Raw genomic sequence first — 15,603 nt, 5'->3', positions numbered from 1 at the left:
ATATCCCCAATGCCCCAGGGCAGAGACATGGGCTCTGTCCTGCGAGTGAGCACCGTCCTTCCGATGAGATGTTAAACTGAGGTGTTGACTCTCTGTGGTCAATAACGACCCCATCGGCACTCTTAGCAAGAGTAGGGGTATAACCCCGATGCCCTGGGTAAATTACCACACCAGTGTTCTCTCCATCGTGGCCACCTAATCGTTCCTCGTTACCTAATTGGCTCTTTCAGTCCTGTAGTCTGATAACTGTTGAGATAGCTGATGTGTGGTGAATGTTCAGGAGCTAACCGGCTGCCGTGCATCACCCAGGTGGGTGTGGTGGATGACTTCCTTACATGATTCTATCCATAAAAAAGATAACTATTTATATACTACTAGATGACTCAGAACTATTTTTAAGGTTAGGATTATTCTCATGCCAGACATCATTTTGTGTGTCAAGTTTAAGTTAGCATTTATTTTTTATGGTGCATATAATTTTTTGATCAAACTCTTCTTTTGGCTTAGAACAGAGCCTGATCCAAATCCTGCCACTTCTGTCCTGTGCTGCCTCTCTCCCTTAACAGTCATTCCACTCCACACATTTCTACCTCCGCAAACTCACTCACCAGGACGGTGTGAACTCCACGTGGGCGTCGAAGAAGCCCGTCACCTCAGCGCTGGCCACCTTCCAGCCCTCGATTCTGGCTCTGATTAGTCCCTCTCTCTTCTGGTTCCTGACTATCTTCACCAGGCCGGGGTAGCGCTTGTTCACATACTCCTCCAGCGGCCCTTTCAGTTGCTCTGGGGCAAATGAGACAGAGATAACAAACATACATAGGCTCAATATTATCGTTTCTCATCTTTCAGTGGAATCATGTTGTCGTGATACAGTGAATCTACTGTCCAAACTGATAACACATTTTTATTGGAAAAATTGGGCATTGACTATTTGTACATTTCTATTTTGTTTGACATCACACCCTAACATTACGATTTAATTAATTAATTTGATCACCTTGATTTTGCATATGTGGGCCATATATATATATATATTATATATATTGATATTGGAAAAAAAGTCTATGCTTATCCATTATTATTGATTTCAACCATCTCATACAGACCATATCCCTACAGAAAATATCCATTCTCCACAGAGTTCAATAAAACTAGAAATATTGCGCGCCTATTTATTTTATTTATTTATTTGTTTATTTGGACGGGACAGTGCAAAATCAATGAACACAAAAACCATGAAGCAGATACAGTCACCTGGAACATAATAAGAGTGTAAAAATTGCCGGATTTAGCACGAGGCTAATTTCCATCCGTTGTCCCGTTGTTCTAGCGTGCCTCGCATGCTTCACATGCTCGCCTGCTCAAGAAGTTGAGCAATTGTGCTCCGTGGAACCCCCTGCTGCCTATGGTAGTGAGATCACACAATAAATCACATTATTCCTATCCCCGCTGCCTATTCACCTGCAGACAGACAAACAAAAAGCCCCCCACCAAAAAACACACACGTTGATCTGTTTTTGTTCAAATAAAGACAGAAACACAAAGAAAGAAACACACACACACACAGACACACACAGACACACACACACACACACACACACACACACACACACACACACACACACACACAGAAAGATGTGACATAAATCTCTCTCTGTCTCGGCTCACTGCATTGCATTCCAACAGACGAACAAACAACGCCGACGGGAATCTGTGGCTTCCTAAACACTATTCTCATGCTCTGTGTTTTCCCTCTCTTTCCCCATCTCCCATACACTCTCGTGATAGGCCTGGCAGATATGGACAAAATCTATCACAATATTTTTGACCAAATACCTTGATATCGATATTGCGAGAATATTGGTGCTTTCACAAAATATGTACACAATGAGATTTTTGGTAAATAATCATCAGTAATATCTTATTTTGTCTATATCTAGTATATTTGTTCTTATCAATGTTACATGAGCACTAATCACACCAAGACAATTTCCTAGTATGTGAAAACATACATTGGCGAATAAAATAATTCTGATTCTGGTCATGTGGATATAATGACTAAGTGGGTAAAAGCAAATAATAGAACAGCTAAAATAATCTGGTAAGTTCAGAAAATCATATCACTTCACTGTAATGCAGCCTTTAAAACCAGGAAAAGACAACACTTTTATGATATCCAAAGTCTAAGACAATATCTAGTCTCATGTCATGATATTGATATTGCAAACATTTCTCATGCTCTCTGTCTCCTCTCCTCCCCCCTCCACACACACACACACATCTGTCTCCTCCCCCCCCCCCTCCACACACACACATCATGCTCTCTGTCTCCCCCCCCTCCACACACACACATCATGCTCTCTGTCTCCCCCCCCCCCTCCACACACACACACATCATGCTCTCTGTCTCCCCCCCCCCCCTCCACACACACACATCATGCTCTCTGTCCCCCCCCCCCTCCACACACACACATCATGCTCTCTGTCCCCCCCCCCCCCCCCTCCACACACACACATCATGCTCTCTGTCTCCCCCCCCCTCCACACACACACATCATGCTCTCTGTCTCCTCTCTCCCCCCCCCACACACACACACATCCCATTCACACACACTTCCTGGGCTTATATGTGACACTATCTGAGCTGCGTTCACACACCACAATGCGACGCCAAAAAGAGCCAGGCGGGTCTGCAGACATTGAGTGTGACATTTGTTTGCATGCATTGCCCTCTCTGCCTCTGCAATCTCTTCCCCTCTGTGATAGATAGCAGGCTCTCAGCCATCCAGCAGTGCCAGGCGGGAGATTGTGTGTGTGTGTGTGTGTGTGTGGGGGGGGGGGGGGGGGGGGGGGGGGGGGCAGTTGGAGGGTGCTCTGTCTTTCCCTCCTTTCACTCTCTCCATCTCTCTCCTTGCATTTCTCGCTATACTCAGCCACTTTTTTCTGCCTCTCTCTCTCTTTCTCCATTTCCTCATTGCATCTCTTTGCTTTTCCTCGTATTGCATTTTCTCCTTTCCATTGCATTATTACACACTCTCTCCCTCAGGCACCATTGACCGGGCACATTATTCAGATAGTAAGATGCGTTTCTCTCTCTCTCTCTCTCTCTCTCTCTCTCTCTCTCTCTCTCTCTCTCTCTCTCTCTGCCTCTCTCTGTCTATATTTCTCTCTCTCTCTCTCTACCTGTCTCTCTCTTTCTGTCTCTCCGTCTATATATTTATCTCTCTCAATCTCCCCCTCTCTCTCTCAGTCTCTCTGTTATGATATCACATTCAGGCAGGAGATCATAATCATGACGTCAGTCTGAGAGAACTTCCTTAATATTTAGAATATCGTCTTTTCCCATTTATTTTCAGTATTTATTAGGATTTTGCTTTATCTAGATTTATATTGGTTAGGATGAGGCTGACAACCACATCTGGGGTGAAGTTTGGCGTTTCAATTGAGACGCATTAGAGAGAGAAGATGACATGGCTGCTACAGCATGACCTACAGAACAGTCAGCTGGATGATAAGACACCTGGGATTGTTTGGAACGCACGTGTACCTGTCGCCAGCCAAGAGGCGACTGGCCTCTTGGCACTGAGATACTGAGAAGACATGTGCACCGGAGAGTAGCGCAGCTGATGGCATCGTTAGTGGATGCTATCAAACTAATGGTGGCTCACGTTAGCTGAGAGCTACCTGAGAGATTATGAGAATCATTGACAATGCTGGATTTCCATCACAAGATAGCAGACCTGCAACACACCATTACCACGTCTGTGAAATGGGATTCTCAGACACCTTCTGAACTGCAAATGAACACCACAATGCCTGAATAGGTCCAACCCAAGCCGAGCCACGGAGCTGTGCAAGCCTACCGTGCCGAAGGTCCAGGGCGACGTCAAATCAGACAGTGGGGAGACCTTGAAGAATTGTGAGTTAATCCTTACACCCCTATAGACTGTTTTTTTTGCATGTTTTTTTAGCGGGGGGTTCGTATCTGGAAGAAAGCCGAGGGGAGCACAGGGAGAACATGCACAGAGAAATGCCCTTTATGACTGGAATGTTGCACTAGGTGCTGACGTAGAGCTCATTGTAGTCTAGGCCGAGTGGCAACCATAGTAGCAATGCCTAGACATTTATGGAGCCAGGATTCTATAACAAATAGTAGCCCACGCCAAGACTCTTTTAGAACACTCGCTCTCTCGGTCTCTCTCTTCGCATTTCCTCATTGCATCTCTCTGCTTTCTATTCTATTGCATTTCTCCTTCCCTCCTTTCCATATCTGTTGCACTACAGTCTCTCTCTCTCTCTCTCTCTCTCTCTCTCTCTCTCTCCTTCCCTCTGTCCGACCCAATTTTTCTTCAGGCCCCTCTCTCTGTCTCTCACTGCCCCCCCTCTCTCTCTCTCTCTCGCTTCCTCACTCTCTTCGTCTGCCACTTTCTCTAATAGCCCTGCGGCTTGCTCTCTCTGCCTCTGCTTTCACTCTACCTATTTTCCACCCTCCTGCCTTAACTCTCCCTTCAACCCACTTTCCCCTCCCCACACTACGCCTCTTCCTCTCCCTCCCCCCCCCCTCTCTCTCTCTCTCTCCTTAGTTTCAGCCCCTCTTCCCTCGTTTCTCTTTGCAGTCCTCTCCCCTCCGCTCTATACATCTCTCCCCCGCTCTCTATTTCACTCTGCCTAGTTTCATCCCCTTCCATTTCTCCCTGTCCCTTCATCTCACAAAGCCCGGCTTGGCAGCGCTGCCCAATAAATAAGACAGGGACATCTCTTCCTGTGACATCCTATTGTGGTGCTCCGCCTCTATCTGCCTGTCTGCCCCGCAGAAGCTCCGCCTCTATCTGCCTGTCTGCCCCACAGAAGCCGACACCATCAGTCACCCTGCCGAACGCCGCGCCTCAATAACACTGGACAATTATGCATCTGCTGCCGCCGTCCCCTGACTCGACACTTCAGAGAGCCGCCTTCCAGCATGTCCGTGAATGATTTCAATGCAACAAAGATAGAGTGTTGTCAATGTGTTGGTGTGCGTTATCTGTTTTTATACAACAGTTCCGGTCGAGCAATTTGATTGGACAAGAGGCATTCCATGTGTGATGATATTCAGTATAACATCACGGGACGCTTCATTATATCCCTCCGCTTCACAGCTGTTCTATCGTAAACTAGGCTGCGTGCAGCATTTTTCTGTGCGCACAGCGACAGCGATTTGGATACATTTGACCTTACAGTAATGAACTGTGCAAACCTAAAAGTAGCTAGCTTAGCTAGCTTGCAGTCGGGAAACAGTTTACCTGTTGCTTGGTCTTGGTCTGCATCTCCCTCCTCTTGGTAGCGTTAGTGCAACCGTGAGGGAACTGTTTTTGTTGGCGGACACAAATAACAGACAAAAATAATCTGTTGTCTCGATTTTTCTTTTAAACAAAGCGAAAATTCCCAATAGCTGCGACCACATATGCACATTTCCAAAATGCAGGATGGCAGGGGCAGCCTGAACTGGTTGTGTGTGTGTGTATGTGTGTGTGTGTGTGTGTGTGTGTGTGTGTGTGTGTGTGTGTGTGTGTGTGTGTGTGTGTGCACACGTGCGTGTGTGTATGCAACGAATATGGGTTTTGAAGGCCAATACTTAATACTCTTCAGCCAATCAGCGTCGCCAAATCCAGTCCTTCAGCCAATCAGCGTAGGATCTAGTCAAATTCAAATCCACTTGGAAAAACGGGAAAAACATCTTTTCCACCAAGAAACTCAGCTGTTGCATACTCCTATTCTTGTTGAATTGTTATTTGAGTTTATTTCTGCACTGTGTAAACTCGATGAACGTTGACGTTGACGCTCGAGCCAGAGAGCCATGGAGTTTATGGCAGAGTGAGGCAGCTTTCACTGCAGGTTCAGTAAAATCATATCCATCACTATCAGCAGTGTGCAACGCTGACTGGGCAATATTTTTATTTAAAGCCTACTATCGAGATGATATATTGACAAATCAATGTCAGTAATGTCAGTGCTGTGAAAAAGATGACACTTATAAGGCATTTGATGGCATAAATTGAAGATAGAATTATGGTAAAATATAGTAGGAATGTGCTTGGATGACAAATTGCAACACTTTAAAGAATAGACCCTTCATTTAAGATGATGATCAATTTAGAGTGATGAGCAGACCTTTGGTTTGGTGCCCTCAACCCCCCCTCCCACCACATTAGTGGCTTGTGTATACCAGGACTTCCATGGGTATGGAACAAACGGAGCGGCCTCCAGAGATCCTCCCATGTCTCTTAACTCTCCTAGACAGCCTCAACAGTGAAATATCGGACTTTAGACACAGGAAACGACACTCACTTTCTTGAAGTCTTAAGTCCTACTGACCGTCATCGCTGTTGTCGTCCACCAGGATGATCTCCTTGAGCAGGTGAGCCGGTGTGTGATTGACAGCCGAGTGGACCGAGCGGAGGATCACCGACAGAGCCTCGTTGACGAAGATGAAGATGAGAGAGATCTGGGGGAGGTCTCTTGGGTAGCTGACCTTCCTGCATCTGCAAAGACAGAGATACACACACACACAGCATGACACTCCTATTTGAAAGGCAAATAAAAGCCTTTTGTGTGAGGTTCTTCTTCCGGGTTGCTGTGAAGTCTGCGTCCTGGGCTTTGCACGCTCCACTCGTCCTGCAATCATTACTGTGAAACACCAAGCCGCCTCCTGCGTGCCTCTTCCTGTTGAACTATAATCACAAGTTGTTGTTGTTTTTTAATTGGTCTATTCACAGTCTGTCTACTGCAGATAGAAGGCCTATTTTTACCACCGCCTTTGTTGAAATTGGCTCCAGCTCTAATGAAGGGGAAAGAGGCACAGCCAGGCTTTGGCTGTGAGTTTAGTTTCAGTGGCTTCCTTTCCTTATCTCCTTTCTTTGTTGTATCCGTTGTGTCATCTTATTTCCCATGGGGGAATAAACTGATAATGACCTGAAATGTCATCATAAAGCCAAATGTTTTCATGAGTGTTGGTGAGATGTTGCAATACTTCTCAACCTTCTTGACTCATGAGCCCCCAAAAAGAATGATGAATGGTGACCTTTGCCACCAAATGATGATTTTCATTTGACCTGTTCAGGCTACTTTACTTGATTCATATTAATCAGAAGAAACCTATGAGGCTGCAAATGCTCGTTTTACAAGAAGAACAAATTTATCACATAGATTCACAAACGTGATGAAAGTAAATTTGTGTATTAAAAATATATGTTTTCACATTCGATAAAGACATTTCAACTGAATAAAATATGTTATTTGAAGTTAATAATCTTCTATCTAACACTACTATTACTACTAATACTACTACTACAACTGCTAGTACTACTGTGGTGACATTTCTGAAATAAGAGACTCGAGAGGAGACAAGTTGCACTGTGGGCTATTTATTGTCACACCTGCGCAAGCAGTCACACTGACTCCCTTTACACCTGGCATTAAAATGCGTCTTGGGTGAGTGGATTGTAATCGGATAGTGCTTGACCACATTAACTGCCCTATGTTCCCTCAGCCCTATGTTCCCTAAGCCCTATGTTCCCTCAGCCCTATGTTCCCTCAGCCCTATGTTCCCTCTGCCCTATGTTCCCTCAGCCCTATGTTCCCTAAGCCCTATGTTCCCTCAGCCCTATGTTCCCTCTGCCCTATGTTCCCTCATCCCTATGTTCCCTCAGCCCTATGTTCCCTCTGCCTTATGTCCCCTCAGCCCTATGTTTCCTCAGCCTTATGTTCCCTCTGCCTTATGTCCCCTCAGCCCTATGTTCCCTCAGCCCTATGTTCCCTAAGCCCTATGTTCCCTCAGCCCTATGTTCCCTCAGCCCTATGTTCCCTCAGCCCTATGTTCCCTAAGCCCTATGTTCCCTCAGCCCTATGTTCCCTCAGCCCTATGTTTCCTCAGCCTTATGTTCCCTCAGCCCTATGTTCCCTAAGCCCTATGTTCCCTCATCCCTATGTTCCCTCAGCCCTATGTTCCCTCTGCCTTATGTTCCCTCAGCCCTATGTTCCCTCAGCCCTATGTTCCCTCAGCCCTATGTTCCCTCTGCCTTATGTTCCCTCAGGCCTATGTTTCCTCAGCCTTATGTTCCCTCAGCCCTATGTTCCCTCAGCCCTATGTTCCCTCAGCCCTATGTTCCCTCTGCCTTATGTTCCCTCAGGCCTATGTTTCCTCAGCCTTATGTTCCCTCTGCCTTATGTCCCCTCAGCCCTATGTTCCCTCAGCCCTATGTTCCCTCAGGCCTATGTTTCCTCAGCCTTATGTTCCCTCAGCCCTATGTTCCCTCAGCCCTATGTTCCCTCTGCCTTATGTTCCCTCAGGCCTATGTTTCCTCAGCCTTATGTTCCCTCAGCCCTATGTTCCCTCAGCCCTATGTTCCCTCTGCCTTATGTTCCCTCAGGCCTATGTTTCCTCAGCCTTATGTTCCCTCTGCCTTATGTCCCCTCAGCCCTATGTTCCCTCAGCCCTATGTTCCCTCAGCCTTATGTTCCCTCAGCCCTATGTTCCCTCAGCCCTATGTTCCCTCAGCCCTATGTTCCCTCAGCCCTATATGCTCCCTCAGCCCTATATGTTCCCTCAACCCTATGTTCCCTCAGCCCTATATGCTCCCTCAGCCCTATATGTTCCCTCAACCCTATATGTTCCCTCAACCCTACGTTCCCTCATGAATTTCTCCTATCCAAAGTAGGCCCTATGTTTCCTCAGCCCTATGACCCCTCAGCATCAGGGTTAGGGTTGGGTACGTGAAATTTATTTTCCCAGGATGACGCAGGCATCCTACCTCTGATTGGGTTAGATTTAGGCACGGGGAGTGATTGATTGGGTTTAGGCATGGGGAGTGATGATTGGTTAGGTTTAGGCATGAGGAGTGATGATTGGTTAAGGTTAGGCATGGGGAGTGATAATTGGTTAAGGTTGGGGTAAAATATCAGGGTAAGCCGATCAGAGTAGGGCGGGCCATGCCTTCGCCATCCCGGGAAAATAAATATTGCACTAAGTACTGATCTATGGGAACATAGGGCTGAGGGAACATAGACAAGCTCTCATTACATTTACACCTGGTATTAATGTGTCTCCAGTGTCCATTGAGATTCGATTGAGATCGAATTGCTCTATTCAGCTGTTTCCCACCGAGTGACAACTTGTTTGTCTTCAATGCATTGGCTGCCCATGACTGCTGCCGTTTACACACTTGGTCGGGACAGTAACGGGCTTCACTTCTTTATGAATGAATGAACAAGGAGAAGGAGAAATGCAAGTGACTGCTCCCGCGAGCCAGCATGACTAATTGTGGAAAGTTCTGACTGAGTTCAGTAAAGTTAGAAATATATTGGCAGGTTCTGACTGAGTTGAGTAAAGTTAGAAATATATTGATAGATTCTGACTTCCCAGATCAATAACTCATAAACAAAACATTGTTAAAGCACAAACAAAGCCTCTTTCCTACCGCAGGAACGCAGACAACAAGCTACAACCTAATTTTCACTAAAACAACCATCCTCTGAGTTGGACAAATATCTGGACAAATACAGTTTCGCAGCTGGCTGTGAGACTTTAGGGACCATTCTAAAAAGTGCAATACTGAAAAGATAACAAAAATATAGCCTATTATATAATTTCCAAACTAAGTGCTGTAGTATAACCAGCAGGATACCATTGATGTGTGAGGTGATGTTGGTGAAACTACACTGTATTAGAGTGAAGGTATTTCCAAGCTTTGTCTGAGGGGAGGCTCACAGTCTCAGACTTTGGAAACAACTGATATAGACAACATCGTCATGCATGTAACAAAGAACTTCAATTCTGGCCATCTGACAAAGCCTCTTTATTTGATCTTTAATAAAGCATAAAACAGACGTCATTGACTGTGTATAACTATCTTTAGACAGAAAAAGTACAGAATATATTGTTCGCCAATATGAGAACAACTACAGTAAATGCTTAAATAATGATTAATTATCAATTATGTTGGGCTTGTTACCAATTTTTTTATTACTCATTTATTTACTCTTTTCAAAAGTAATATTAATACTTTACTTTACTTCCCTATGACTTTTCCGTTACACCCCACACAAAAGATGTGTCCTTTCTCCTAAAATGTCATATTTCATGTGTAGCAGTTTTTTTTAATGGAGCCTATGAAGCTTTACAGGCTAGATGAAAAGCACACCTGGCTCAAACTGATGACGAGACACAATCGTTGAAACATCTTCTGTTAGGCTATTTTAATAAAGCAGCAAAGACCAAAGTAAAATCTGGGCTCAAACCGTTAGAGCGATCAAAGGAAGCATAACTGATTTAATGAGCCATTTGCAGTTTCACTGTGTGTACTTAGACTTGCATGACTTCATCTTTGAGACAAGCATACAGTAACAGTATGCTACTGGCAGGATCAACCAGGTAGCCTCTTCCCTTTGGCCGCCGGGACGGAGCACTCCGACACGCATCCCAAAAAAGGACAATGCTTCTTCTAACATGGCTAATGGGGGGTTGACATTTGATCTTTGTTCCTTTCCAGCTCTCTCTCTCTCTCTCTCTCTCTCCCTCTCGACTTGATGCAACCTCCGGCTCCACAACAGAAAGAGAGCTTCATCCAAGATAGAAGACTTCTCAGACTCCGGCTCGCATACTGCTAAGCCTGAAGATATCGCACCCCAACATGCCTCACACACCACTTTGATCTCGGCAACATAAACCCCCCCGAGTGACAAATGAGAGTTGGATCCCCCCCCCCCAACACATGCACACACACACACACACACACACACACACACACACACACACACACACACACACACACACACACACACACACACGAGCCTCGCAGCTGGTGGTGGAGATGGGCTGAGGGCTTTCTCATCATCGTCTTTCAAATAGGGGCCAGCAGCAGGGGATGGGAGGGGGCAGAGATAGAGACTCTGTAGAGGAGCATTTATATAGAAAAGCTGCACTGCGCATACAGATACTACGCAAAGCTATCTGGGAGCGGATGGGTTTGGGATTCACACACACCCAAAGACGCACAGGGGCGAACAGATATGATGACATGCAAAATCACTCACAGCACCGCGAGTTTACACCTGCCGATACAAGCACTGCCTGTGTGTGTTTGCTCATGCATGCATGCATATCGATAGCCCCTCAGATAGTGCAACTTCATCACAAATACAACAACAGAGTAAGAGGTAAGAGGCAGAGAGTGAGAGAGAGAGGAACATAGACAGAGAGACATTAAAGGGGACAGGTGAAGTGCACTACAAACACCGCAAAGCACAGCACACTGCAATATAAGTGGCTGATACCAAGAAAAGAGTTGTGAAGCCAAATGTTTCATTAGTGCTTCTAAATACTAGCCGAATACCCGTCCCCTGGCCATTTAGTCAGGCCTCGTTCACAGAGTTGGCATGCAGCCTCTCCTCTCTCTCCCCAGAGGGTTTTCATAGTCCACTTTCCTGGCTGATTCCAACTCCACCCAGGTGTGCTCCTCCACTCAGGTGAGCACTCAGTGCTACTCAGTAGCTAAGGAATGGAGCTCTCCGTGGTGCTGAACTTGTGCTGACTCATTTTGGCCACTAATTAGCCATTTCTGCCCATTAAGTCGGCCCTGATTACCTCATTCAAAAATGCTTCTCTGTTAGGTCACCTGCAGGGGTGCTCTTTACACTTCCCGAAACATTCATCATGATCGCACGTACAATGGCATGGCTGTAGCCGAACACAATTTTGCTCACTCACTCACTCACTCACTCACTCACTCACTCACTCACTCACTCACTCACACACACACAGACACTTTGCATTCTTATCATAGGATATAAAACATGGATGTTCTATGTTTTGTTCTGTTGCATAGACAATCTGTGTTAAGCTCTGGAGTTCATAACTACAAAAGTGAAATTCAAATACATAACCAGTTTGTCAAATCCTTTTATTTTTTCTACTTTGGCTAAACAAAGCCTGTGTACTCACTTGCTGGGACGGTGGTCTGGAATGGTCCGATCCAGAGAGATTTTGTCGCTGAGGTAGGCGTTATAGCCGTACTTCTCCCTCAGGTATTTAGCTTCGCTCTCCTCGGCCGGGGACAGGGTGGCAGGGAGACCGCCTTTACCCCGACCCCCAAAGCCCTCGATGAGGCCCAGAGATTTGGACAGACCTGGGCGGGGCAAACGAGAGAAGAGTATCCCTTAGCCTGGCTGAGTCACTCTTCATTCTGAAACTGAGGCTCACAGGCAGGTTTGGGGAGTAACTGATTACATGTAACGGGATTACGTAATAAGATTAACAAAAAACCGGTAACAGAAAAAAGATGTACCGGTAATCAATATTATATAGTTGCATTTAGTATAAATTGGGATTACTAGCAGGATTACAATTTTAAAATAAAGAATGATGCGCACACATTACAACATTTTCCTCACACAACACCACTCTGGTCCAACCAGGTGAAATAATAGCAGCCAGTTGCACCAGCTGACATTGTGTTATTTTTCACTTGGTATTATTATTTATGAGAAACAGGCGACACTATATAGATTGGCTGAAAGCCTGCTGTAACCAGAACATAAGGTCTGAAAGAGCTGTTTTCTTTTTTTTATGTCCTTCTGCAGCATGCACCAGTAGTCACATGCATGCAAATGCACATCACATTTGTTCAAAAATAATCCAAAAGTAATGGAAAGTATTCAGTTACATTACTTTAATATTGTGATACTTGGATTAGTAATTGTATCGGATTACATTTTTAAAGTAGCCCTCCCAACCTTGCTCACTCACAGGTGATATCCTATCTCCCTCTCAGGGCTCCGGCATCACGTCAACACTGGCTGTCAGCAGAGGTGAGCTTGTGATTAGATGTGACACTGATGTGTTGGCACAGATAGCGCCTCCGGTACGAGGATACAATGTCAAAATAGGGATGTGTCAAGAAGGCTTAGCCCAGGGGTTCCCAACCTGACACGCCTGCTTACCATAATATTCAGGTTGGAATATTCCTGTGAACCTGACAGAAAAAAGAATGTGTTTCACATCAAACTGTGGGATCATCTTTCACTCTCCAGGTTGTGAGCCGGTCGATGAGGCTGCAAAGCTTTCACACCGCCCTTTCATTTGTCCTTTTTCCATTTCAAAGTAAGGGTAAAATATAGGCTATTACATCCCTCTTACTTTGATTGGTTATCTGTGAGCGGCAGGGTGACCTATAGTGATTAAAGTGACGATCCTTCAACGAGGTTCGGGTTCAAGCCCCCATGTTGGCAAGGATCCTCCCTGCTGAAGTGTCCTTGAGCAAGGCACCGAATCCCTCCCACCTTCTGGGTGTATATGACACTGACCTCTGACCCGCCTGGAGAAGCAAGAGTGTCTATGGGGATCAATCAAGTATCACATTATTTCTAGATTAAAAAAACCTTCTTAATATTATAATATACAAGTTATTTTTTTAGAGATAACCTTCACTTGTGTCAAATTCGTTGCAGTGAGAAGGTAAGCATCTAAATTCATTCATTTAAACACACTTTAGCTAATCGTTTATGTGCATCTTCGCTAGCTAGCAAGCTGGTTTACAGCAGAAGTCGGTTTGCATTAGCTGACCAATTTTTACTGACCCAAGTGGATCTAAATGTTCAAAACAACGATTGTATTGCTGTAGCTAGAAGACAGAGAGTGTTACTGTTATTCAAACATGCTTATTATTACCAGCCATGACAGCATCAGCTGGTATTGCTTTCACCTTGTGAGTGTGTGTGTGTGTGTGTGTGTGTGTGTGTGTGTGTGTGTGTGTGTGTGTGTGTGTGTGTGTGTGTGTGTGTGTGTGTTTATGTCTGTCTGTTGATTGAGAGATTTTTTAGCCTGATAGCGTCAAAACTGTGCAATATGCAGTCACAAAACTTTCCGGGTGTATAGTTGACGTAAAAAATGAAGGTCGAATTTGAAAATGGGCGTGATTCGAGCAAGGGGGCCGCACCCAACAGACACACACACACACACACATTGACGTTGTGTGCATTGAAACCAGGCGGCAAGCTTGGAGTTTGACACCGTGGAAGTGATACTAAAAGCTTTAGTTCCTCGAATGGCCACTTGAGGCTGGCTCCAAAACGGAGTCGTTCCCTGTTCACCCCATGTTAAAAAGCTAGTCTTTACAACAGGATTAACCATCTTTACACCCTGGTTCAAAACACCGTTTTGGTATATAGCTAGTTTCAACTTTCAACTGTACTGGGGGGGATTTTTTATATAACTTTATACTCACCGTTGAGAGTAAAATAGACAATAGAAAATACTATGTTTTGGCGTGATTGACAGGGCGCCTGTCCAGTTATCGCGCAGCTTGCCGATCACGGACCAATAGCAGGCGGAGCTGCGGCTCCTGGAAACCCCTTGTGCCGTCTTGCACGAGCTGCACAAGAACCCCAAGATGGTGACGGCCACACTAGGCTTCAAAACAGCAGTCCAAAAACCAATGGGTGACATCATGCTGACTCTATGGTTGAAACGTTAGTCTTTGCACCTATTAAATCATTTTCCAGTTAATCGTGTGCTCCAGTTTCCTCTTTGGGTTCAGTCACTGGAAAGTGGCCCATTGAACTGTTTTTTAGTGAAAAATAGTTTTGGTCTTAATGTGGCCCCTGTCTGAGAAGTTCCTAGTTGTAACAAACCCAGTAGGCTATACAAGACAAGAGGAGACTATGGCGGACTATGGAATTGCACAGGAGCCTTTTTAAGAATTTCTTAAAATGTCTCAAGATCTTTTGCGAAGGTTCCTTGTAGGGCCCCTGTAGGCTACTAGCTAATTAATACCAGGGGCCCCACAAGGAACCAATAAAGAACACTAAAAGTGACACAGAGCTGACTTCTTCTTTACAGGTTCCTTGGTTGACATGCTCAGCTGGTGTTTTTACCGTTCAGCTGTCGGTAGACCACGTCCTCTAGGGAGCCCAGCCTCTTCAGCAGCACCTCATGGCTGATGCTGCCGGGGCCCTGCAGCGCCGTCCCGTTGCCGGGGGGGCCCTTCCCGTCAGCCGGAGCCTCCACACCGAGGGCTGGGACGCTGCGTGTGTTGCACTTGGCCCAGAAAGTCATGAACCCCGCAACTGCAAGCACGTTCAGCACCAGTAAGACCCTCCATCTTCTGAACACAAAAGCCATTAAACTCGTCGGTGTCCGGTAGGGCTGCAACTAACGATTATTTTCATTATCGAGTAATCTGTCGATAATTTTCTCAACTAATCGATCGGTCGTTTGGCCTATAAAAGCTCACAAAATTGTGAAAAATGTTCATCACTTTTTCCTCAAAGCCCAAGATGACATCCTCAAATGTCTTATTTTGTCCAAAAGTCCACAACCAAACAAGAAAATAGACTATTCACATTTAAGAAGCTGGAATAGGATAATTTTGTTATTGTTTTTGTTTGTTTCTCCCCCCCTCAAAATTTGTCTAAACGATTAATCAAAAAATATATATATATGTTGGCAATTAATTTTAGGCTATGTCTATCGACTAATCCACTCGTTGCAGCTCTGGTGTCCGGGATCCGAGGAGGGACGGACGGGGACCGAGACAGTGTCACAGTTTCAGGTCACCCTCGCCTTGATGT

General features: G+C 45.3%; 1 protein-coding gene across 1 annotated transcript in view; it reads right to left on the bottom strand.

Annotated features, from left to right (window-relative positions):
• Positions 1-15,166, bottom strand: part of galnt17 (polypeptide N-acetylgalactosaminyltransferase 17) — a gene marked incomplete at its 3' end in the record, with an annotated part of 30,274 nt that extends 15,108 nt beyond the window's left edge. The window contains exons 1-4 of the mRNA XM_083637342.1: positions 14,908-15,166; positions 11,978-12,161; positions 6,355-6,521; positions 609-783 (exon numbers count right to left, since the gene is read on the bottom strand). Coding sequence (XP_083493468.1) covers positions 609-783; positions 6,355-6,521; positions 11,978-12,161; positions 14,908-15,154 — 773 coding nt within the window. The 5' untranslated portion in view covers positions 15,155-15,166. The remainder of the gene's footprint in view (positions 1-608; positions 784-6,354; positions 6,522-11,977; positions 12,162-14,907) is intronic.
• Between the last annotated feature and the right edge of the window lie 437 nt (positions 15,167-15,603).

This window comes from Poromitra crassiceps, assembly GCF_964638095.1.
Source record: "Poromitra crassiceps genome assembly, chromosome: 5".
NCBI lineage: Eukaryota > Metazoa > Chordata > Actinopteri > Beryciformes > Melamphaidae > Poromitra > Poromitra crassiceps.
The sequence above is the reverse complement of the archived record's forward strand: the minus strand, read 5'-3'. Positions and strand labels throughout refer to the sequence as shown.